Source organism: Nelumbo nucifera, chromosome 8 (assembly GCF_055504915.1).
Source record: "Nelumbo nucifera cultivar China Antique chromosome 8, China Antique-T2T, whole genome shotgun sequence".
Taxonomy (NCBI): domain Eukaryota; kingdom Viridiplantae; phylum Streptophyta; class Magnoliopsida; order Proteales; family Nelumbonaceae; genus Nelumbo; species Nelumbo nucifera.
Window position 1 is genome coordinate 57,523,971 of NC_142656.1, and position 24,457 is coordinate 57,548,427.

At 33.9% G+C, this 24,457-nt stretch overlaps 1 protein-coding gene across 1 annotated transcript; it reads right to left on the bottom strand.

The window, feature by feature from the left end:
• Positions 1–16,945: 16,945 nt before the first annotated feature.
• On the bottom strand, positions 16,946–23,316 carry LOC104612654 (O-Glycosyl hydrolases family 17 protein). Its single transcript, XM_010280171.3, has 2 exons — positions 22,178–23,316; positions 16,946–18,108 (listed from the first exon to the last, which is right to left on the bottom strand). Exons 1-2 carry the CDS (start codon positions 22,507–22,509, stop codon positions 16,989–16,991), a joined length of 1,452 nt encoding a protein of 483 aa, XP_010278473.1. The 5' UTR covers positions 22,510–23,316; the 3' UTR covers positions 16,946–16,988.
• Between the last annotated feature and the right edge of the window lie 1,141 nt (positions 23,317–24,457).

The following is a 24,457-nucleotide window of genomic DNA, read 5'->3' on the forward strand; positions in this document are numbered from 1 at the left end:
GGATTAGAACCATCATAAGGATGGCCGAACCATGTTAAATGGCTGGTGAAATTTAAAAAAAAAAAAATCCTAACCCTTTCAAGAACCGATTTCCCAATTAATTTGAAAACTGATTTTTTTTTATCGATCTTGCACTAAACCAAACCAGATTTGAAACCAAATTGAAAGGAGATTATACCTGATATGGAGACTATAAATCGCAGCTCCCAAGGTGGAAGTTCATGCTCAATATCAATCCCAAAATCAGCCTCCAACTAAAGATGTCGCAATGTACAAGATAAACCGATTCAACAACTCTAATTTCAGTAAATCTGCTATCCAACTGACTTAGATCGAGTGAGATAAGTGAGCCTAAATTTCTTCTATGTTTTTGCAAAAACTAATAGAAATTAGTTCTTGAAAAGGCTAGGTCATGAGGGGTTTCTTGAGAGATAAGAGAGAAGAAGAGAAAGCAAGAATGTGAAGCATACAAGACTGGTTCACTCTCTTCTCTCTTTATCTCTTTATGGAGCAAGACTCCCAATCTAATTAGGAGGTGATCCAAATCTAATTTGGATCAAAACCTACCTTCTTCATAAACATTATCCTCTTGAGAGCATAGATGTTTTATACCCAGATCCAAACCCAATTTGTAATGTGACAGCTTAACTAATCATATTAGTAATGAGCCTTAGGCCCATTTCTCTTAAAGGCTCACGACCCTAAGTGTTGCATAGCTACTTTGGACCTAATATTGTATGGCGTGGGACTCCAAAAAGGTCTCACATAAGTCCATGAGGGTTCGGTCCCACCTCTGAAAGAGATTGGACCGAATTCACTACTTAGGGCAATAAACCCCTAAGCCAATTAACATGGGCTCAATTTGGGCCCAACATTTACACCTAAATAATCCTTAGATTCAGCCACCCTATAAAGACCTAAGGATAATGGATTTATGTGGGATAAAGCTCATTAGGTAATCGTCCCTATAATGGTCTCTTACACTTAACCTCTCAAACCATAATGATAACACTACCCGACAGGGAAGGGCCTCTCCCCCAGTTGTAAGGTGCAATGGCACACTCTCTTCTCGGATGGATCTTGGATTAAAACATTTTGTAAACATTTTTCATAAAATAATAATATAGTATATAAATATATTTTGCAAAACCAAATTTCAAACACAAGTGAAATCTATTGTTGACAATTTAGGTTTCCATCAAAGAGAGTGCAAACCCTAATATTTACTTTGTCCGACGAATGGGCCAATCATATCACTATAATCACCCACTCAAGTGATTTCCCAAAATGACTCAATATGCCCAAATATTTGACCCTTAATGGATCTCATTAGTTGGCATATCAAAAACAGCTCAGTCCAACACCTAGCGCAATACCATAATCAAGTCTAAGGTAAAGTGTAGTTTTTCAGTTTTGCCCATCTATGTCTAAGGTCTAGAGCATAATTAGAAATTGATTTGATTCAGTGTTTTTTCAAACACCCACTGCCTATACTTTGGGTGTAACCCTAGTAGATAGGACAAGCTACTCCAACTATTTGGCAATACACCAATATTAGCCTTGTCAAAATAAACTCCCCAAATCTATCCAATGGCTGAGAACATTCTAAACTAACACGAATTCCATAAGTGTCTAGTTTAAGAGATAATACACAGAAAACACACCAACATAAACATGAAATAATAATATACTTTATTCATTTACAAATAAATATTCATGTACATAACTCTGATTAGAGCTAATGGCATACATTGTCTAACAAACCAGATGCAATGTAGACTATTTCTAGATGTTGTAGTTAGCAAGGGTCTATCCATCTTTGATATTCTTTTTAGTGAAGATCACCATCTTCTCTACTCAAACCAGTGGTGGCGACTAACCTTCCATCCTCCTCCTCTCTCTCTCTCTCTCTCTCTCTCTCTCTCTATATATATATATATCCCTCTATTTTTCCCTTTTCCTTTCCATCTTTCTTTTCTTCCATTTTTTGGCCATTGTTCATTGTCTTCCGAATAGAACAATGAATTCTCAGCGGTGATCTTCTCTTAGTCTTCTCCGTCATCACCATCGACAAGCACTTCCTTGTTCCTTTTTCTTATGTTTTTTCCCTACCATTCTCTCTTATCCTTCCCTCTCGATTTTGTTCTTCTCTCCCCTTCGTCCTCTCTCTTTCCATTCCCCCTATTTCATCACTACCTTTGCAACTTGTAGTAGCGGATTTAAATGCCTATCTCACTTTCTTCCCCTCTCTATCATTTCTCTCTCTAGTTATCCCTTCCTCCCTCATTCCTACTTGTCCCACATCAGACCGTGTCCCAAGATTGATCGTATGATTCTAGCTGGGATACAGTACCCATCCCTCATCAAATCGTGGTGGAGTATATAGTGTTTGCCGCAAACAGTAGCCAAAATGCCATAGAAGAGGGTAATGATGCCTTTTGTTTGAACCATGTCCCAGGATCGATTGTATGATGTCAGCTGCGATGTAGTACTCGTCCCTTGTCAAACCATGGTGGAGTATAGTGTTTGCCATAGGACAGTAGCCAAAACGCCAGAGAAGAAGGCAGCGATGCCTTCTATTTGAACAATCCAAATCCCGACGGAGATAAGGCCGTGTGAACAGACCATTCACTGCCGCACCACCGGACGGAAGTTGCAGCAGTTGTTATTGCAAGCAATGATGTTCTTCTCCACTCCACGCCTATTAAATATAGGGTCAAAATAGTAATATACTATTTGGCACCCTTTCTTAACACAAGGGTAAAAATGACTTTTCGTGTGTCTCCATTATGGTTTAACGATGGCGGCAATTGCTAAAAACCTAGGGATATTTTAAAACAATACTAAAACAGTAGGGGTATAGTTCAAGTAATTTGCCCTTATTATTATTAGGAAAAATTATTGATTAGTACCCTGTACTTTGGTCCCCCAAACTTTAAAATGCGACAATTCAGTACCCAAACTTTCAAAACGTGCCAATTTAGTATGTATCATTAACTAGCCATTAAGTGGCATGCGAAAAGACATAAATGCCCTTCGGTATCATCTAATATTATTTATCAATCATTCGCTCAAATCAAAACCAACCATCAATTTTTTTGTCACTTTTAATTTCTCCCTCTAAAATCAAATCCTTTTTCCACAGCCATAGCTGAGAGATTTGAGTTTCCAATTTTTTCGATGAAAGCTATCATAAACAAGTTCTAAAGCATAATCTTGGTTCCAAGGGTCAGAAATTGGGTATTTTCTTCCAAGCGTAATCTTTGCATTAAAAAATAGCTTGTGTGACCATTAGGCACCCCTACCTTCGGTCCCTATCCACTACTCTCTAGCTTCCACCCACACTCTTCCTGCTAGAAGACACCATGTTAACACTGTAGCACTTGATCTCGCATCTGACATTGGAGGAAAGATTGAGAAAGCGTAAGTTCTTTCAGCTGTTGACAAGTAAATTCTCCTTGCATTTGCTCTTTTTTCTTAGTGCATTTATGTGTGCTATTAGTTGGTTCTTGGATCTCTGTTTTTCTTTTCCCCTCTTGATTGCAATGTTTAGCTTTTTATAAAGGTTTATCAAAAGAATCTAATCGTAAAGGTTTAAACCAGTGAAACTCAAGGAAGAGTTTGGTCTTTCAAATCCTATAGAGCAGATATGATATCTGTATTTCTTGAATTACGTATGTTATGTATGTGATCCTTAGAGTGTATGCCTTTTCTGCAATATCAGTTGGATTTCACAGCATAGACTACTCCAAGGAAAATAATGAATAACTCAGATAATGTCTGTGTGATCATTGTTTAATTAGCACTCTGCACTGGTCTTGTTTTGGGGAATAGATCATTGAACGTAGGTTGCCAAAGAAGCAAATAGTAAAGGAACAATTTTGCTTTTTGTAGGCGGGTTTTGGTGTTTGTGACAAAGAGGTTGGACTTTGTTTCATCTTCTTGTGATGAATAATGTTTTATTTCAAGGGTAATTTTGATATTTTCAAAAGTCTTAAGTCATTCATGATGTTACGTGATACAAATAGCTAATGGTCTGTTAACGATAAGTACTCGATTGGCACGTTTTGAAAGTTCAAGTACTAAATTATCACATTTTAAAGTTTGGGGACCAAAGTGGCACTAGACCCAAAGTACATGGTACTAATAATGAATTGTTCCATAATAATAATAATAATAATAATAATAATAATAATAATAATAATATATTATTATTATTATTATACCATTAAGATAAGATGCCAAAAATAACTTATGACCAATCAGGTATTCATCAAATTTCACAGGGGTGCTTTGATCGGCCAAACCTCTTCTAGTATTAGAGATTTTCCCCCACTATTTATATCTAGGGGTGAGGATTAATTTGGTTTATTCGGTTCAATTCGAACTGAATAAATTGAATTTTTTAAAACTAAAATAAAAAATGAAAATCAAACCAAAACCAAATTAAAAAAATGAAGTTTTTGGTTTGGTTTTTGATTAATTCAATTAAAACTGCATTTCATTAACATACATAAAATATTATATATTATAACATAATATTATCTATTATGTATTACAACATAATACATATACACACACATATATATATGTGTGTGTTGTGAAACTCAATTTCATTATAATATATTATATATCATATATAGTATATTAAATGTCATATGTTTATATATTATATATTATATATTACTTGTTATATAATGAAATTTGGTTAATTCAGTTTTTCTGGTTAAACGAATTTATAATTCTAAAAACCAAAACCAAATCCGAAATTTTCAAAAACTGAATTAATCAAACCAAATTAACCAAAAGCCAAAAAAATTGAAACCGAAATTTTCGATTCTTGTTTTTTTTTTTATTTTAATTTCAGCAAGCATCCGCTTGTATAAAGGGATATAACTTGTGCCTGGGCTTGGCCAGATCTAGATATAATTTCAGCAAGTATCCGCTTTATACAATCATGCATAACTTTTATATACATCTATGCATGTGCAAGCGGAGCTTGGGCCCAATCTTTAATCCTGATTTGGGTCAGGCTGAAAAATGATAACCCCTAGCATCTCACGTAATATATAGATATTGCCTAATATTAATTGATCAATTTTTCATAAACTAACCGATTAGTTGGTAGGATGTCTGACTCGTTGTAGCAGAGACTTGATAGTAAAATCTGCTGCCCACCAGCGCTGGGGGGCTAAGGGGATGGAGGATGGGCTACTCCCAGTTGTTTATCCCCATGTAGGGGTGTCAATTGGATTGGATTTGGTTTAATCCGATTTAGTCCAATGTGGGTCCATTATAAATAGACCAAGTCCAATCCAGTCCAATGAATATTTTGGACCATTTTGAACTGGTTCAATTTAATGTCTGGACTATCCAATCTGTTCAAAGTCACTTTGATTTAGATTGGTTTCAACCCAAACCTGGTCCATTGACACCTATATTCTTATCTTATACCAATGGATCAGCTATTGGCTTAATCTAACCCAATCCAATGTAAATTTATTACGGATGGACCAGGTCCAATCCAATCTAATAAATATTTTGGACCGGACTGATCCAATCCAATATGTCTTGTTGGTCCGTCCAATCCGTCCAAATTGATTTTAGACTGGACGGGGTCCAATCCAAAACCGGTCCATTGACACCCTTAGCCCCATGAAGCCAACAAAGCTCAGAAACTAGAGGCAACCAATGCCTATGCCTATATTATTGTCAAAATATCTCATAAGATCATATTCAACTAGTGAATGACCCCATACTAAGTATGGGGAAGTTATTATATATATATATATATATGAATAAACATTAATGGTTTTTATTACCATTTTTTATTATTGTTTATAAATTGCCATTTTTGAAGACATTCATACAGTACACGGGTCCACATAAATTGACCCTTATATGTCAAACCCTTAAAATTATACGGGTCACTAAATTCAACTTGAACCATTTATTACTTTAATTTAACCATTATTATTATTATTATTATTTTATTTTAGTATTTAAATTAAAATTTTTGTTACATAGTAATAATATTAACTAAACTTGTAATATTTAAATACTTACTTAAAATATTTTTTCCAACCGACTATAATTATTATATAATGATTTGTTAATTCATATTTTGAATTTAAGAATAAACATAAATGATTTGACTTAACAATTTTAATGACTGTAATAAATATTGATTCTTATTTAAGGTTTAATTACTGTATTCGGTAATTATTATGAGGCATAAAATTAGTGATAATTGATGATTGTTATTTAATTAAGTACTTGATGATGATGATGATGATGATGGTGATTATTATTATTATTATTATTATTATTATTATTATTATTATTATTATTATTATTATTATTATTATTATTAATTATTTCTATAAATAATTGATTGTTATTATTATTTACTTAATTCAATAATTTTCAGCAAGTAATTATTTGATTTAATTTGAATTATATTATTTTTTAATTATTTATAATAGACATTTAGGGTAGTCTATTTATTTGATTTAAGAGACTTACCATGTTTTATCTAGACAATGACCCCATACTAAGGGACAACTACAGTATCATTTAATTTGAAATTTACTATTTAACAATAAAAAATCAATGTTCTGTTGAGCAACCCACCCCCAAAAAAGTATCAATAACTTTGAAATCATTAATCTATTTATAAATATAGTAAAAATAGATGGATATTTACAACAATATCACCAATACTACTTAATATTTAGGGACATATGAATGGATAAAAAGCATTTAAATGATATTCATTCAAAGCGGCAAAGAATGAAGAAAATCATTTAAAGAGTTGCTAAGAAAAACAATCCATGCTAAACAATATTTGCAAATGCATCCATCCTCTGAAGTAAGAGATGAACAATATATGACTACAATCAAATCATCATGTATGGCTACAATCAACTATCAGGACTCCAAAGCCCATCCAACAAAGGAAACATGAAAGAAAGGAGAATAATGGGATCATCCTACGTATGGAAGTCACTTCCAAGTTAGGTGGCAACACTTCTTTTGGTCGGTCATGGTTACGGATTTTAAGTTTAAGCTCCTCACATTGCACGTAGACTAGCTAGAATTTTTCTTTAGGAAAAAGGAAGGGAAATGTGTACATAACATAATGTTTTGTTTGAATTATGGGAATTGGGAGATAGAAATAGGAAATGTAGGTTGAAATTATAATTTTGGGCATGTTGATATGTCAAATTCAAGTCAATTAGAATACTCATAGATTTTTAGTTCATTCAGTTAGTAGCAATTTGAATATTTTTTTATTCCATGTCTTTATTGAGTAATATAGGTTAATAATATATTAATAATTATGAAATCAGTAATAATAATAAGTATATTATTATTACTTACTATTATTTACTAATAATATATTCTTATTATGTGTGTATTGATTTTGAAATCTGTAATATTAAATTATTATTATTATTATTAAATAATTAATTTGTTATAATTATGATTATTAGTTAATTCCTAAAATAATAATTGCTTTTATATTTCTTTTAGTTTAACAATAATGGATAATTGAAAGTTTATAATTTAACTTTAACCAAATGAAATATTTATTGGAGAATAATAATAGTACTAATTATAATTACTTATAATAATAACAATGTAAATAAGTAACACTAATTATATATTTATAAAATAATCAATATGAATTAATATAAATATAAAATTATTTTATCCTAGTTAATAATTTACATTATTAAAATACTTATTAATTAACATTCCAAAGTAATAATTATCATTGTTGTAATTAAGGAATTAATTATCAGTAAGTAATTATAATCAGTAATTAAATTTTATCACAAATCATTATTATTAGTAATAATTAATTATAATTATTGATAATAACAATAATAGTTAATAGCTATTATGAAAGTATTTATTAATTATCATTAATTAATCACCATTTTGACTTAATAAAGAGCAATATTGTGAGTAATAAATTATCAGTAATTATTATAAGAAATAATTTTCAGTAATTAATTATTATCAGTGAGTAATTATTTTTTCTGAATTATTAATTACCATTATGAAAATATTTATTAATTAATCATCATTTTGACTTAATAAAGAGCAATATTGTGAGTAATAAATTATCAGTAATTATTATAAGAAATAATTTTCAGTAATTAATTATTATCAGTGAGTAATTATTATTAGTAAATAATAGTTGGAATTAATTAATTAGAGGTAGTTAACAGTAATTAATTAGAAATTAACAATAATTATTATTAGTAATTAATAGTTGTAATTAATTAATTATAAGTAGTTAATAGCTGGAATTAATTAATTAGTTTAGTAGTTAACATTAATTAATAATACAGTTTCCTTTTTTTAGGAAAGGATTGAAAGTGGGAGTTTCTCACTTCTCATAACTCTGCAGGGTGGTAGGTTCCACTCTCCATGTTAACGGGCTCTTTTCTTGAACTACCACTAATTAGAATATGACACATGTCTAGTGGGCTCTGTTCTTGAACTACCACTAATCAGAATTTGACACATGCCCATTTTGTTTAAATCTTTGGCCTGAAATTATTACTTTAATATATATATATATATATATATATTAGATTTCTTCATAGAAATGGACATTATGGCTGTACGAGGCAGATTTAAGTAATCGCTTTTAGAAAAATTATAAAAACCATAAAGGAGTTGTGCAGTTAACAAAATATGACTTTACATATGAAAATTTAATTTTGGCTTCTTATTGCCTAATATTTGGAATTTTTTGTTATGCAAAACTCCAATCCAGCTATTGGGGTTATCAGTTTTATGATACAAGTAATTAATTGGTTATGTATTGCAAAATTAGTGAAGAGGAGGAGAAAAACTTGATTTTTTTAAGGGGTAATAACATATAAGGGCAATTTGTTGGGTTTAATATCAATAAAAGTAATATATTTAAAAAAAATTCAAAAATAGGTTAACTTTTTAAAAATAATATCAATAAAGGGCAAAAATATTGTTCACCTTCTTCTTCTTGCCATTTGTTCACCAGAGCCGCCGCCCGCCACCGCCTCCACCCACCTCCGCCTCCGTCTCCGGTAATATTGCCGGAGGTGGCTAGAGGCAAAGGTGGCGGCAACGACAGCGGCACTGGTGGTTTCTCTGTCCAACGCCGCCACCTCCGCCCACCTCCGCCTCCGCCTCTGGCAACGTTGCCGGAGATGGGTGGAGACAGAGGTGGCGGCGGCGGCGGGCAAAGGAATGACCACCAACGCCGCCGCCGCCACCTCTGCCTCCAACCACCTCCGGCAACGTTACTGAAGACGGAGGCAGAGGCGGCAGTGGGCAGAGGCGGGCGGCGATGGGTGGCAATGGGCGGCAACTTTGGTGAACAAATGGCAAGAAGAAGATGATGAACAGTGTTTTTGCCCTTTATTGATATTATTTTTAAAAAGTTAACCTATTTTTAAATTTTTTTTAAATATATTACTTTTACTAATATTAAACTCCAAAAGTTGCCCTTATATGCTAAAAACCCTTTTTTCAATAAATTATTATGGCCCACCATCCTTTCTACATATTTATCTTACACAACCAAACAAATGAGATGACTGCTTTCAACCAAATAGTCTTCTCATCTCTTTCATGGTTGCCGCCACCCTATGCCCAAGTGGAGCTTTAGGGGGTGTTTTGTAATATGTACCATGGTTTTTAAAAATGAACTAGAAACAGAGCCGGTCAGGGGACCGGTTTCCAGTTAAGCGGTTCAACCGTCTGGGTTGAATGGTTCAACCTGTGACATCATAAATAAATTAAAAATAAAAATATATTTGTAAATAATAAAAATAACATAAAATTAAATAAGAAACAAAAGACAAAGAAAATAAAACTATCTAAATAAAAAATAATATAGTACAAAACACATAGAAAATATAAAAATAAAATATAGAAAATTTCTAAAAATACAGAAAAAAAAAACACAAAGAAGTTCAAAAAATACAGAAAAAAATAGCTTGAAATAAACCCATAATATCTATAAATAAACCCTTAAATCTCCATGTAAAAATCAGTGCTCACTAACCAAGGGAATGTAAAAACCATGATTTTGGGTTGTGAGAGATGTTTGGCTGAAGATTCTTCATTCGTGAAACGAAAGGCCCCTTTAAGGAGGAGGAAATTGATTTATTGAGAACAAAGATTTTGTAGCAAGACAAGTAGCCTGAAGAGACAAACCGGAGCAAGCTAAAGAAGACAAGTGAAAGAAGACAAACTCACTAACCAATTCTTCATCGTCTTTTTTCTTAGCAAGGCAGCAAGGCACTTAAACCAGAAGTCGCCCAACTTGGTCTGGTGTTTTTCCAAAAGAAGAAAAAAAAAAGAGAGATAAACAAGCTACAAACTCGCGAGTTTGGGTTGTGAGAGACTCGTCATTCGCCGCTGCAAGTCGGCTGCCATTGCAAACTCGCCTGCTGCAACTCTTACTACTAGAGCCTGGAACTTTGGAAGTGCTACAAAATATGTTGGCCGCCGCTGAAAACTCGCCGTCGCCAATAGATGTTAATCGTCATTGGTCAGTGTGTGTCGTTGTTGGACACCGTCAATTGGGTGTGAGGGTTGAGAGGAGGGAAGGGTTAGAATGAAAATGGGGTTCTAACCCTAAAGGGCCTTAAACATTTGATTTTGATTTGGGAATATTCTAGTCATTTTATTTTTTGTTTTTTATTTAAAATAGTGAAAATAAAAAAGGATAACCCACGAATTGCTACTCGAGTCAAACGTTTTAGCGGCCCGACCGCCCGGGTCAGTGGTTTCCTGACTTTTTCAACGTTTTTTAGAAATTTCTAGTTTCTAGTATAACTGGACCCGAGGGGCTGACTGGTTACTGGTTTTCCAGTCCGACCGTCCGGTCCAGTCCAATTTTGAAAACCATGATCTGTACTATGGTCTATGGACCAACCCTTTCGGTGTTTGTTTGACATTGTTGCATTGATTGATCCACACTATACGTCTATACCATGGATCGATTTACACTATCTCGCATTTTATTCTCCATGTTAATATCCTGAATCGATCCGTGAAATTGTGGTTATCTATCCAAAAACTATTGCCATGCTTCTCATCTACCTTAGGCTACGTTTGGAAACGATGCAAATATGTAGAGTGTAAAACGGTTCATATAAATTGTAAAGTTGGATTAGTTTTGCACTAACAATTTTACCTTCTTACCAAACAAACTTTTAGATGTAATGGATGCAAACACCTATTCCAATAAAGCATATGCTTTTTTTATCAAAAGCCCACTTAAATGCAGATTTATTTCTTTTTTATTGATGTACTTTTACATCTTATTATCAATGTAAATATGTATTGGTCTGTCATTTGTTAATGCATAAAATGTAATGTTGCCAAACACAGGCAAAAGTGAACTAGAGTGTAAATTTATCCTGAACCGGGATTTACACTCCATTTGCATCATTTCCAAATGCAGCATTAGTGTTTTACCATTAGAGAAATCATCTTCAAGCTTTTGTTGATGAGAGAAGCCTATAGTTAGGGATGCAAATGGATCGGATCTGATTCGAATCAGGGTATATCCAATCTAATCCGATCAGATCTCAGAAGTATGGATTCGAATTCAAATCCAATGAAGAAGTCATATTTTCAGTTCTGATCCAATCCTATTCAAATTTATTAAAAAATCAATAAATTATTAAAATAAAAATAAAATATAATATTTTAAAAAGAAAAACAAAAAATACAAGTATCTTTTCAACTATTTTCATCATATATATACATGTTTTTATAAAAAATCATTAATATAGAAATTTAAAAAAATACAATATAAATAATATATTTATAAATAAATTAATGACATATATTATTTTGTATGTATTTACACTGTACATATATGTATTTGTACTCCTTCCAGACTAAGCCTTTGGAAGGAATTCAAATGCAAATATGCAGAGTGCAAAACCTTACATCATATACTCCATCCAAACATATGCAGCTACGAGTTTCATCCCATGGGTAGAGGTGTCCATGAAAAACCGAAAAATGGAAAACACCGAACCGAATCGAGAAAATTGAATCACAAAATGTAGTTAACCGAACCGGCTAGTATATATAATTATATGTATATTTTATATATATTTTTAATATATGTCATATTTTATATATATTATATATAAATATATATATATATATACTTATATTATATTTATAGTAATCTATGTATAAATATATTATATATTATATATTTATAATATATTATATATCATTTATTATTTATAATATATTATTATATATATTTATATAATATATATTATTAATATAAAAAATCAAAAAACCGAAGAACCGAACCGGTCAAAAACCGAAACTGATGGATCGGTTAACTAGTGGGACCAGTTCAATTTCGATTTGGAGAAATAAAAAAAAAAAAAAAAACAGATACACCAGTTTGATTTACAAAAAAAAAAAAAATGCCATAATTTAATTAACCGAACCGTGAACACCCCTACCCATGGGTCAGATTAAACGATAAACTTGGCTTTAACCTAACCCGGGGTCGGGAGAGAAATGAAAGCTGTGTGGGCCTTGATTTATTGCTTAATTCATCCGCATGCAGGCGAATGGATGAAAATATAGGTTCCTTTCAGATTCAGCTATTAAACAAATTAATAAATTAAGATATGAGCTTAATTTATTAATAAATTAATATATGTGCATTCTAAATTAATTAATGTACAATTTTTGCCTTCGAGGAAATTTTAAAATCCAAAGGTGTGTACAGATGCTCCATTGAATCATCATCTTACTAAAAGCAGATTCCCTATGTTACAGTCCTTTTCATTGCGATATATATGGTCTGAAGACTCTGAACTGTGAATGAATCCAAAATTCTAGGATTTCAGTGGATTTACGTTGAATTTTAGCCAAATTTTACACAAAGAAATGCTAAATTTTGATCATTTCAGAAATCTTGCAGTATTTTTTCAAAAGAAAAAAATAAAAAGAGGAAAGAAACCTTGGAATAGTATAAAACTAGAGCAATGCTAGTTTTATATTATTTCCATGGTTTAAAGTATCGATAAATAGATGTATTGGGTGTTTCGATTCTTTCTAACTTTTTTTTCTAATTTTTTTTCAAAAATGTTATAGGGGGTCGTTTTAGGCTTGCCTATTCCCTGAAAATGCCAAAATTTTAAAACACCCTTTATTTACAATTTCGAAAAACTCATTTATTTTCTGCTGAACATCGATAGTTGCCCATCTTTGGTTATCATTTGTCAAATACAAGTGTAAATTAGTATATACGTGTAGTTCTAAGGTTGTAAAAGTATCAAGCTCTGTAAAAATACATTATTTCTGTTATTGCTATTGCTTAAAAGCTACGATGAAAGTACATCATTTCATGCACTTTAGCTTTTCTTCACGCTTATTTGCACTACTTTATGACATAAATTGGTTTGTATCATTTCATGCACTTTTGCCTTCTTCACGCTATCATCTAGTCATCTGCACTACTTTATGCAAATTAAATTGTTTTTTGTCGATCTTATAAAACCCATTTCGCTTTCACGATACTTGCATCTTTTTCTCTTATTTTCTTCCAATGGAGGTTACTAATTTTTCTCTTCTGTTTTAATTTGTAGTTGGCAATTTGCTAGCTTTAGCCAATAATGTTTGGTTTTGGTTTGTCCTATGTTCTTCAGATGATCGTGCTGAAGGTACGTCTCCATTGCAAAGCTTGCGAAAAGGCCGTCCGCAAGGCCTTGTGGAAGATCAAAGGTTTTTCTACGTGACCAGCTGATAGATATTTAGCACTATGTTTGGTGAAAAATCAGAAAGCTGAAAAAAATATATACTGAAGTCTTCCCAAATGGGACGTTTGTTTTATTTTTCAAAGAGCTCGGATTGAAATTGAGAACATGGAACCCGAAGCTGATTGGAGATATTCTTGATGTACAGCTGGAACATGTTGTGAGGTCGATCAGTGTGAGGAACAGATCTGAACTCCCTTGGGATACCTGTTGAAAGGGCCCATTTGGGAGGATAAACTGAAGATTCAGCTAAGCTGGTTGCATTGCTTTAAAGTGACTCGGGATCTACTACCCACAAGTTGTTCCCACATATATCCATACCCACAGAGTACCACCACCATGTATAGGGAACATCTCCCCATGAATGACAAGGAAAATTCCCAATGTGCAGTTGTCATGTCTCGTGGTGGGTAGCAGCAGCACTCCAAATAGACCATTTAAACAGCTCAAGCGGACACCCCTTCAAATAATTGGTTGGCAGCCTATTTGGGTTTTCTGGATTTTTTGATTTTTCGCCAAATATAACTTATAGGCTATGCATATGAGACCCATTCTGGAAAGCCAGAAGCTGATGTACTAGAAAAATTTTAGGTTCAAGTTAGATATGCATAATTTTCAACTTCATCCAAAAACAAACAGTGCAATTGAAACCATTGTTTTACAAATTGCGCTGGGATTTTTGCAATCAAATTTCTGGGTTGAAAAGCTTATTCTGAAGCAGCGGTTGAATGGGTTTTCATTTACAATTTTCAGGGGTGAAATGCGTGGAAATGGATGTGATAACGAGCAAGATCACGGTTTTGGGTTATGTTGACAGCAAGGTGGTGATAAAAGCCATTCGCAAGACTGGAAGGAGAGCTGAGGTGTGGCCTTCGTCGTCTCGCCGGGCGGATTCCGTCCGTTCTGAACCAAATGTCGCTACGTGGGTGTACCAGTTTTGATTCCTGGTTAAGATAATTCCCCATCGGCCAAGTGGTGGCCCATCAATTAGAATGACACTGTTTGTTTGTGGTATAAATCTGAATCTGTTACAAACTATTATTTACACTCTTACCTTAAAAAAAGTCCTATACAAAACTTGTTTTTGTCTCATTTGCAATCATTAATTAGCAGTGGATATTTTGCATGGTTTTCAAAATCGGATCGGATTTAGGTGATTGGTCAAAACCATTATTTCATCAAAAATCGTTGATTTGGTCAATAAACCACTGACCCGGCCGGTCAAATTATTCAAACCATTCAACGGTTTTAGTGATTTTTATTTTTATTTTTAATTTTTCTATTTTTTGTCAAAATGGGCAGTCCATTCGGTTCAAACGGTCAAACTGTTTGACCCAGGAACCAGACCCTTGACCGATTCGGTTTTAAAAAATTTGATATTTTGTTTCTAAAAACTGAGAGCAAATTTTGCATCAATTCTCTAGTAGGTACCTCAATTTTCTTTTACTAGTAAATAGTGTACACGTGTGACAATTTTTAATGATGATGATAATTATGATATTAAATAATATGTTTCTAAATTTTTTTATAATTTTATTCTTATTTATCACACTTATTTTTGTTTAATATGATAAATATACAATATTAAAAATGTGTCCAAATGTCTTCTACAATTTTTTTGTATTTTTTATATTTTGTTTGTTTTCATCTTTTTAAATTTTTATTATTATTTAATTATGACATCAAGGGTTTACACATTTAACCTGAAATATTGAATCGTTGACTTGTTACCAAATAATAAAACAACCCGGTTTTGGATTGATTTCAAATTTAATTTATCACCAATAAAAACAATTATTCTTTGCCACACTTAGTTTTTTAATATGGTCAATTAATATACGAGTTGATGAATGAGAGTTAATACCCTAAATATGAGACTTAATGAGAGTAAATTGAACGAAGAGAAATGTAATAATTCAAATTACATGTTACGCTTACAATTGGAGATACCAAATTCAAAAATAGGGGTATTCTAGTCAAGAATAAGATTCAATGAATGTTATTAAGAGTTAATACAAGACTTAATGAAATAAAACTGAATGAGGATAGTTCAAATTACATATTATACCCTTACAATTGAAGAAACAAAATTCAAAAATAGGAGTATTTTAATCAAGAATAAGATTCAATGAATATTATTGGGAGTTAATACAAGGTTGAATGAGAATTATTTGAATGAGAAAAAAAGTAATTATTCAAATTACATTTTTGTTTTTACAAGGAAAGAATGACCAAATTAAAAAATTGGGGTATTTTAGTTAAACAAAAAATTTAACATTTTCATTCACACCTTTAATAGTAGTATAGATATAGGCTTAATTCGTTTTTCATAAAGTCATTTACCTAAGTGGCATTTGACAAGTCTTTCTAGGTGGTCTGTTAGGTTTCAACAAGCACGGAAGACCGAAAATTTTTCTTTTTGATAACCAAAAGTTGATAAAACAAGAATATACATGCACATAAAGGCCCGAAAAGACCAAATATGTCAACTTTTGGAAAGCTTCAAATGAAATTATTTGGTCTTTCCGTGTGATAAATAACTTCCAAATGCATTTTTAAAAGCCTGATAAACTTAGTCATGTGCCAAACAGTCTTTATCTCTAAAGATGAACCCAAAAAAGACTTGCCAAACAGCACCCTGGATAAATGCACTGCACCCTGGATAAATGCACTTGACCAAACAAATGTTTTTTTTTTTTTTCTAAGTAGAATTAAACATCGCTCTTTTATCCATGAAAGTGTCATTATATCAGGGGAATGTTGTCCTCACACCGGCCTCACATGCATTGAGAATATCTCCGGTGAATAATACCATATAAATACGAAAGATGTTCATGTGCCTGTGAGGTCGGTGTGAGACGCCCTGTGTGAGGAGCAGATCCGATCTCAATACTTAGATAACTGAGCCACGAGATTCACTAATGCCGAAGCACGGGTGAATTGGTCAACTCTCATGCTAAACAAATTACCAGCTCCCATTTACAACAAAGCCATAAAATGATGACCAGTTGACCACCTCATCTTGCTTCCTTCCACACTCTCAAACCAAAATCCCACCTATTTCTATTCTCTTTGATATAAAGTGGTGGGGACCACTTTATGCTAAACAAGGTGAAAAAATGAAACACCAGAAAGAATCAAGAAAGTGAAATTCCTCATAAATTGGAAGCTAAAACATCACAGAATTGTCAACAAAACAAGGAACATAAACAAAACCAAATTAACCTTGTTTCGGAGGCACCCAGTTCTCTGCTCACTACCTCCAGTATAAGGTTGGATCATGGTCGCAAATTTACAATTTCCTGTTGATGGATCTGCTTTTGTGATCATTGAAAGTTGATTTGGAAATTTGCAGGCACCTTCAAGCTGATTATTCTTCTGGTAATAGTTGTTAAATGCATATGAAATGTTCCCGCGTGCATCCAATTCTGCACATGAAGTTCCATAGCCAAGGCTAGTGCAGTCACCTAATGAGCATGCATAGCTCACACTGGGCGCCACTTGTGGATCATCGAGGCTGACCGAGGGTGACATAACACACCACTTCTTTTCCAGATACTGGACGTTCTTAGCAGGAACCAAGGCTCCAGAGTTTGTCGTCCTAAGATTAATCTGGTACTTAGGCAACCCATCATAGTAAAATATTCCCCAATGCCGCTCAAAATTGCCTGGTGCGATGCTCTTGGCATCCTCATCAATCAAGCTAAATAGGTAGGCGTCAACAGGCCCTGGTCTCATTGGTGTCCCTTTTCCAGCTGATATGTGATCCATGAATCCCTGGTTGAACTTCTGGGCATATCCCAGGTTTGCATTCTTGTCTCCATCAGTAGGCCAGCCAATTTCTCCAACTACGACGGGTAAATTACCATACCCATTCTTCTGCAGGGCCCATACAAGGGTGTCAAGGTTTGCATCGAACATGTTGTAGTAGGCATTCCCATTATCATTTACACGGGCAGAGTCGCTGTCGAAGAAGGCATAGTCCACAGGGAAGGCAGAGTCCGTATAGAGGCCCAAGAAGGGGTAGATGTTGACAGTGAAAGGACCTCCATTATCACTCAAGAACTTCACAATGGTGAGCATCAGGTCATGGATATCAGTCCGGAAATCCCCACCTGAGGGCGCCCCAGTTGAGCTTTGGTATACATCAGCATTCAGAGGGACAGTGGCCTTCACCTGGTTGCTCAGGCCAGCTTTTATGAGGGCTGACTGGATGTTTTGGAGAGCAGGGAAGGTTGTTGTAAGGAAGCTGCCATTGTATGTCTGTAGGAAAGGTTCATTTCCAACTGCAACATACCTTTGAAAGCAAACAGAAAGACTAGGAGGTAAGGAGAGGATTAAAAACAACATTTCATAGTAAAAAGATCAAGAACATCATATTCAAATCATCAGAATAGAAATTTATTCCAGGTGTTCACCTGTAGAGAGAAAAGACAGAACAAATAGGGAAAAGTTGCTACTTTTCCACCACAAATCAATGTTCAGATATAGCACCAAGATCTTTGAGTTGAGGTGGGATATGACAGAACCAATGGTCATGAAGCAGTATAGCATCATTTTAGATGACATCGTAACCCTGACAACATTACCTGAAGCCCATACTTAGAGGGGTTCCCTTGACTAATTGGTCTTCTTAACGCCAAAACGAGGTCCAACAAAATGATCACAGACGAGCCCTTCTACTCACAATACAGTCTAAATAATAAGAACAATTAGGCCATTAACCATTGTTTGCCCTGGCTCTGGGGTCTTGGAAGGGGTAGAATGGACAAGGGGCCCACCTATGCCATTTTTTGCAAAGTGGCTGTTCTCAGAACCGAAGTTTTCAGACTTTCCAGCTAGAGATTTAACCATTGCACAAGCAGCAGGAAAAAAAAAAAAAAAAAAAAAAAACAGTACCAAATAAGACTGATTGTAATTACCCAAATAGATCAAGAAGTCATCCTAGAGTATAACCAGTGACTCATCAAGCCAATAGTTTAAAATGAAATTCCAAGCATTTACAAAGAATCAAAATTGAAGCATAAACAACAGAAAATTTGCGAACTAAATATCCCCAGTCTTAAGGTTGCCAAGTTTTCCCACATGAAGTTTTTTCTGCAAAATTACTCAAAATGCAGCCAATTTAGCCATGGCAGAGCTTGGGTAAATCACTTATGTTTTAGAACATGTCTATTGAATAGTTATCCTACTTTTCTATCAACCTACACTTAAAAAGTTCAATAAGAAAACTAGAAAAGAAACATGATTACGACAACAGCTTTCCTCAGTATCATGATGTCATGAGGGGTGCAACTGAACCGTGAACCTAAATTCCAAACAGACCGGTAGTACCGGTTTTTGGAAAACTGGTAACCGAAACCGAACCAAAGCAGATCAGTTGATCAGTTCGGTTAACCGTCGGTTTTTGTTTTTATTTTTTTGACTTTATAAAATATATTTTAAATAAATATATAATAAAAATTAGAAATACATATAAAATTCTATTTTATAAATAATAAATAATATATTATATACTATAAATAATAAAATATATAATATACATAAATATATGTATAATATATACCAGTCGGTTCAGTTAACCGCCAGTTTTTTATATTGGTTAAGCGAAACTGAACCGGTAGCTTCAATTTTTCAAAAAATACCGAAATGGTTAACCAAAATTTTCGGTTTGGTTTTTCAGTTTTTCTTGCTTGTCATCCTCTTCAAGACATTAAGGGCTGAGCTGACCTTAGTATATAAGTTTAGGATGGGACTGCTATCATCAGGCACTGATAGGATATATATTAAAACTCTAGCATCAGGTATTTAGATCCTATGAAATAAGATATAAAATTCCAATACATTAATGTTTTGTGAAACATAAGACTATAATCCAGTATGAAGCATAACCCATCTCAACATCCCAACTAAAAGCAGATTCAGCCACAGAAGATCTTCTATTGCCATCTCAACGACTCCATGGCTTTTCCGCAAATAAAATTTAAATGTGTAGTTGATGTATGATATTACTAGTAAATGTATGAATAAACCAAGTAAAATGGCAAGAATAAACTTGCATATTGCTAGTAAATGTATGACCATACCATGTCTTATCTCCAAATGGACTGAAAGCTCGGAGTTGGATATCCAAGTCATTTAATTGTAAGAGTAACCAACACAAGTATGATGCTACTTTGCTAAAGTTACGTGGTATTAATTCTATAAACAAGCCTCAGTGTTATGGACCTAAGAAATTTATGTTTATACAGAAGGCCTGAGAATTAGAAAGTGTACTTGGTACATCATCTAGCAGACTCAAGAAAGAGAGTGTAATTAATACAATGTTATTTTTATACTTGGAATAGTATTCTGCATTACCTAACTATCTTTTGAAAATAGTTTAATTTGGTTCTGGCAACACAACTTAGACCAGAAATAGAAACACTTAACATACTCATGCAGTAGATGTACATCGAACCTGTGATGCTAATTGTAATCACCAAATACAACCCTTTGATATGGTGATTTTATCTTTAAAATATTCCAGCACATGTTATAACAATAAACAAGCATCATTTTAGAATATGCTTCAGGACTCAACAAATGCAAAAGCTTTTTCTCATGATCTACTTTCCTGCATTAGGAACCCAAAGGGCATAAACAAACAAAAGTAGTGAATAGTATTAAAAAAATTACTCAAGTGTTATAAAGAAGGGAATGCCACATCAGCATGAAGTTTTTATTCTTTTTTCCAGGGGTGGAGGAAGGTGGAAAGATAGAGAGGAGGGGGAAGCATACCCCCTCAAGCAACTTCCCTAAGAAACATGCGATGTATTGATGTGTATTGTCAATACTCAATATGCATCATATATTGCAATGACTTGCTCTACTTTTAGAAATTCGTGTACAAACACCTTCCCTTGACATATGGAAAGGGAATTTTGGAAGGCAATAATATAAAACACCCAAAATTAGGGATTATTTTCTCCTTATTTCCTATATCTCTCTCTTTTCTCCCCCTAAACCCATGTGTTTTTTCCCCACAGTGATGGTGCAGATATGACAACTTTGAATCTAACAGCTAACCTACAGAAAAGTAATGTAATTAGTGCTAGATGGCTTGCCCATATTTTGTATACTCTGATGTAGAAAAATACTAATGGAAAATACATATAAAGCAAAGTGCATATGACATGGAAAAAATCTGTAGAGCTTAATTAATCATGTATATTTGCTATAAATCTTGCCAGCACCTAGGGCTAGATTCTGCAACTTTTTTCCTGCGTTTTTAAAACCAATTTGCATTCTACAGTCAAAGAATTTCAAATAAACCAGTTAAGACTGATTCTCAGATGGCCATTACCCAATGTTGGTCCCAGCTATATCAGCTATATGGGGTCTTGGGAGGGGTCGACTGGATATAGACCTAACATTTGGCATTTTTTCTGCCACAATGTGGCTGCTTATAGCTCAAATCCATGTTCCCACACTTGTCAACCTGAGATTTCACCATTACACCAAGCAATGGCCCCCCAGATAGAATATTTAATTTGATGCCCTAAAATACTTGGACTATCATAAGAGGAAAATCAACCAAGTTAATACCAATTTATGGTAGATATTCCTGTCTAAGCCCATGATCATTAGAGTTTGGCAAAGTTTTAAATGCCAACTGCCAACTTGATGCAACCCTCCTTTACCCGGGATTGGGATCAGCAGGAATGGTGAAAGAGGATTCATGTAGCCGACCCCATATAATTGGGATGGCTTGGGGATGATGATGATGATGATTCCCGTTTAAGCCCAATCTCCAACAGCTAATTGACAGGAAAAGCCTGAACTACAGAAAAAGAAAAAGTAACACGTGAACACAAGTAAGTGGCAGACATCAAAGACATTCCATGCCAATAATCAGATCCAAACGCAATAAATTTCTAAAATTCCTAAAAAAACCCTATCAATTAGTGAACAAAAATCAAGCACCAGAGTAGAGAATGGGAAAAAGGCTGCCAATGGCAAGTAAAGTTATACTTCCATTATCCTTCTACCCACAAAGTATAACCTATTTCACAAAGATTCTTTTTGGGATAATAAGTAACTTATTTCACAAACATTAACGGCATATAAAGAATATCAGTTCTATGTTTTTCTAATTAAACCATAATTCTTTCAAGAAGGATTCAAGCTAATTGCAACTCTTTCTCTACAATAGATAATGTAGATTTTATGGACATGAACTCACAATAAGAACTATTCTCTAAGGAATGCTGAATCACATAAATCACTTCAACCCATTTCAAAGCCATCCAAAAACAAAAACAAAAAGAAAGAGAAATAGAAGGCAAGAAAGAAAAAGGAGAAGATATGAAAGTACAGAAGTTCACCTGATGTTTACACCATAGTTGGAGATGGGGGAAGAGATATTCTTGGACACCCATTTCTCAGCTGCCTTCATACTGCCAGCAATAGTGGCCAGCATGTCATTGGGTATCCCCACCATCACCTCAATCCCACTCTTACCAAGAGCTTTCAGTGCCCCTGAATCTGCATCAAAGAGCTTCACCTTCTGAAATCCATTATCCCTGAGCAGCCTCACAACCGTTTCAGGCGGCAAAGGGTGGGTTGACTGTGTACCCCAGTTAGCACCAATACCACTTACTGACACAACCAAAGATAACAAGGAAACCACCCCAAACACCAGAGATACACACCCCATAATAATCCCTGAAACCCACCTCCAACTCCAAAACAGCTTCACTGCAGCGTGGAAACCAAGTAGGCACCAAAGTGGGTTTAACTTACAACTTATATCCAAACAAGACCTAGCCCTTCTCGTCTCTGTCCTTGGATTACCGCCAAAGTATACCTCTAACAGCCAGAGAAGATGGTCTCAAATCTACTTATTGATTCGGCAGCAAGTAAGTGAGCAACAAGTTAAAGATAACTGAAGTAAGGTCGGACGCTAAAGCTGAGCTAGGCAAGGAAAACAAGTGACAAACAGACTCTGAACTTCAAAGCAGGACGATACCCACATCTCAGATGGTGCATGGTGGACGAAAATGCATATATAGAAAGAACAATTAAAAGAAAAGAAAACTTCTTGTAGGAAATATGAAAAAATTTCTGCAAGACCACTTGAATTTTGTTCTACGGTTTAAAACCAGCCAATAAACACAAGAAGCTGAAGAGAAGTGGAAGTGGGGAAGGGGGAGGGGGAGGGAAAAGGACGCCAAGTTTGGATTTTGTAAAGGTGCTGAGAGTCGAGTTGGGTTTTGAACCAGCTGATACCTTCAAGAGCAGAGCTATTAACTGACACTCCAAAGGGAGAGAAACAGAGCTCTGAGAAACCAAAACACATAAAACTTAAAGAGATCTGATAAAAGCGCAGTTGTTGTAGGAATGAAGCTAAGGATCTTGTGTTGGAGTAGAAGCTGAGCTCAAGAATCCACCATAATTAGTGAGATAAAATAAAATTACAATTAATAAAATAAAGGATCACAGAGGAATAATCAATAAAGTGCTCAGTTAACTAGCCAAGTATTGGGAAATATTAAAATAGTTTTAAATTATTATTTTATTTTTTTCCCTTATTTTTCTGTCTGGAACTGGGCTTGTTGGCATCTTCTGCAACATAAAGTCGTAAAGTACACAGACTGGCACTTACACTTGACGGAAATCTAACGACATGCAAACACCGTTTGGATTTTTTTATGCCGTCAGTTAACGGCTTTCTCTGGAAGCCGAACAGGAGTTCCGATGATACGGTGTCTGCAAACACGACATGGTATGATCATCTTTTGAAAAAAAAGAAGGAATGCTCTTTAGACGGTTGATAACAAAGCCACGTCGCCCATAAAATACAAATAAAAGTTCCCACAATTTCATGAGAATAAAAAACCGAAAAAGCAAATTGATCAATACCACCTCATTGATCATAAGTTTTTCCACTGTCATATTCTTGAATAAAAGAATAAACCTTCCCTAATCACGGGTGTAAATTAATCGAATTCGAATCTGATTAAAAAATTTGATATTCGAATTCGATTCGATATCTCATGAATATTAAAAATTAAATTTAAATTCAATTAAATATTTGAATATTTTAATTTTTAACTAATTAATAAATATATAAAATAAATATTTTATTCATATAAAATATATAAATTATTTATATAATTTAACAATTATATATATAAATTATATAAAACTTTTAAATATTATATATAAGAATTAAATAATCAATCAAATTCGAATATTTATCAAAACAAATCAGATTATATCCAAATTCAACCGATTAGATTTTCGAATACAGTTGACACCCTACCCCTAATGTTTCACTTAAATACTGAAACATCTTCAAACTTTTTAAATTGGAACCTCCACTATGAGTGATGTCATCACATAAAAACCTTCCATCCGTTTGGTTGCTCCATTCATTTCTTTTAGCATATGAAATTATGTGTGGTTTAAGTTTTCTAAAAAATCCAATTTTGTCCTTAGAGAAAACTTTCTCCTTTTCAGTGTGTGACTTATGTCTAATGTGAGCAAAAACCTCTCCTTTCCTACACCTTCTTCTATAAAAAAATGTAAAAAGAAAAACAAGATAATGACCAAAGATGCCGATTGACATCATCCATGGTCAGGCTGACTAGCACTCTATAGAT

What these genes read in the sequence shown, in the direction of transcription:
- LOC104612654 (XM_010280171.3), bottom strand. Translation starts at nt 22,509, where the DNA reads ATGGGGTGTGTATCTCTGGTGTTTGGGGTGGTTTCCTTGTTATCTTTG. An exon ending in AACTATGGTGTAAACATCAG is followed by an intron (nt 18,109 to 22,177) that starts GTGAACTTCTGT and finishes TTGCTTTCAAAG; the next exon opens with GTATGTTGCAGTTGGAAATG.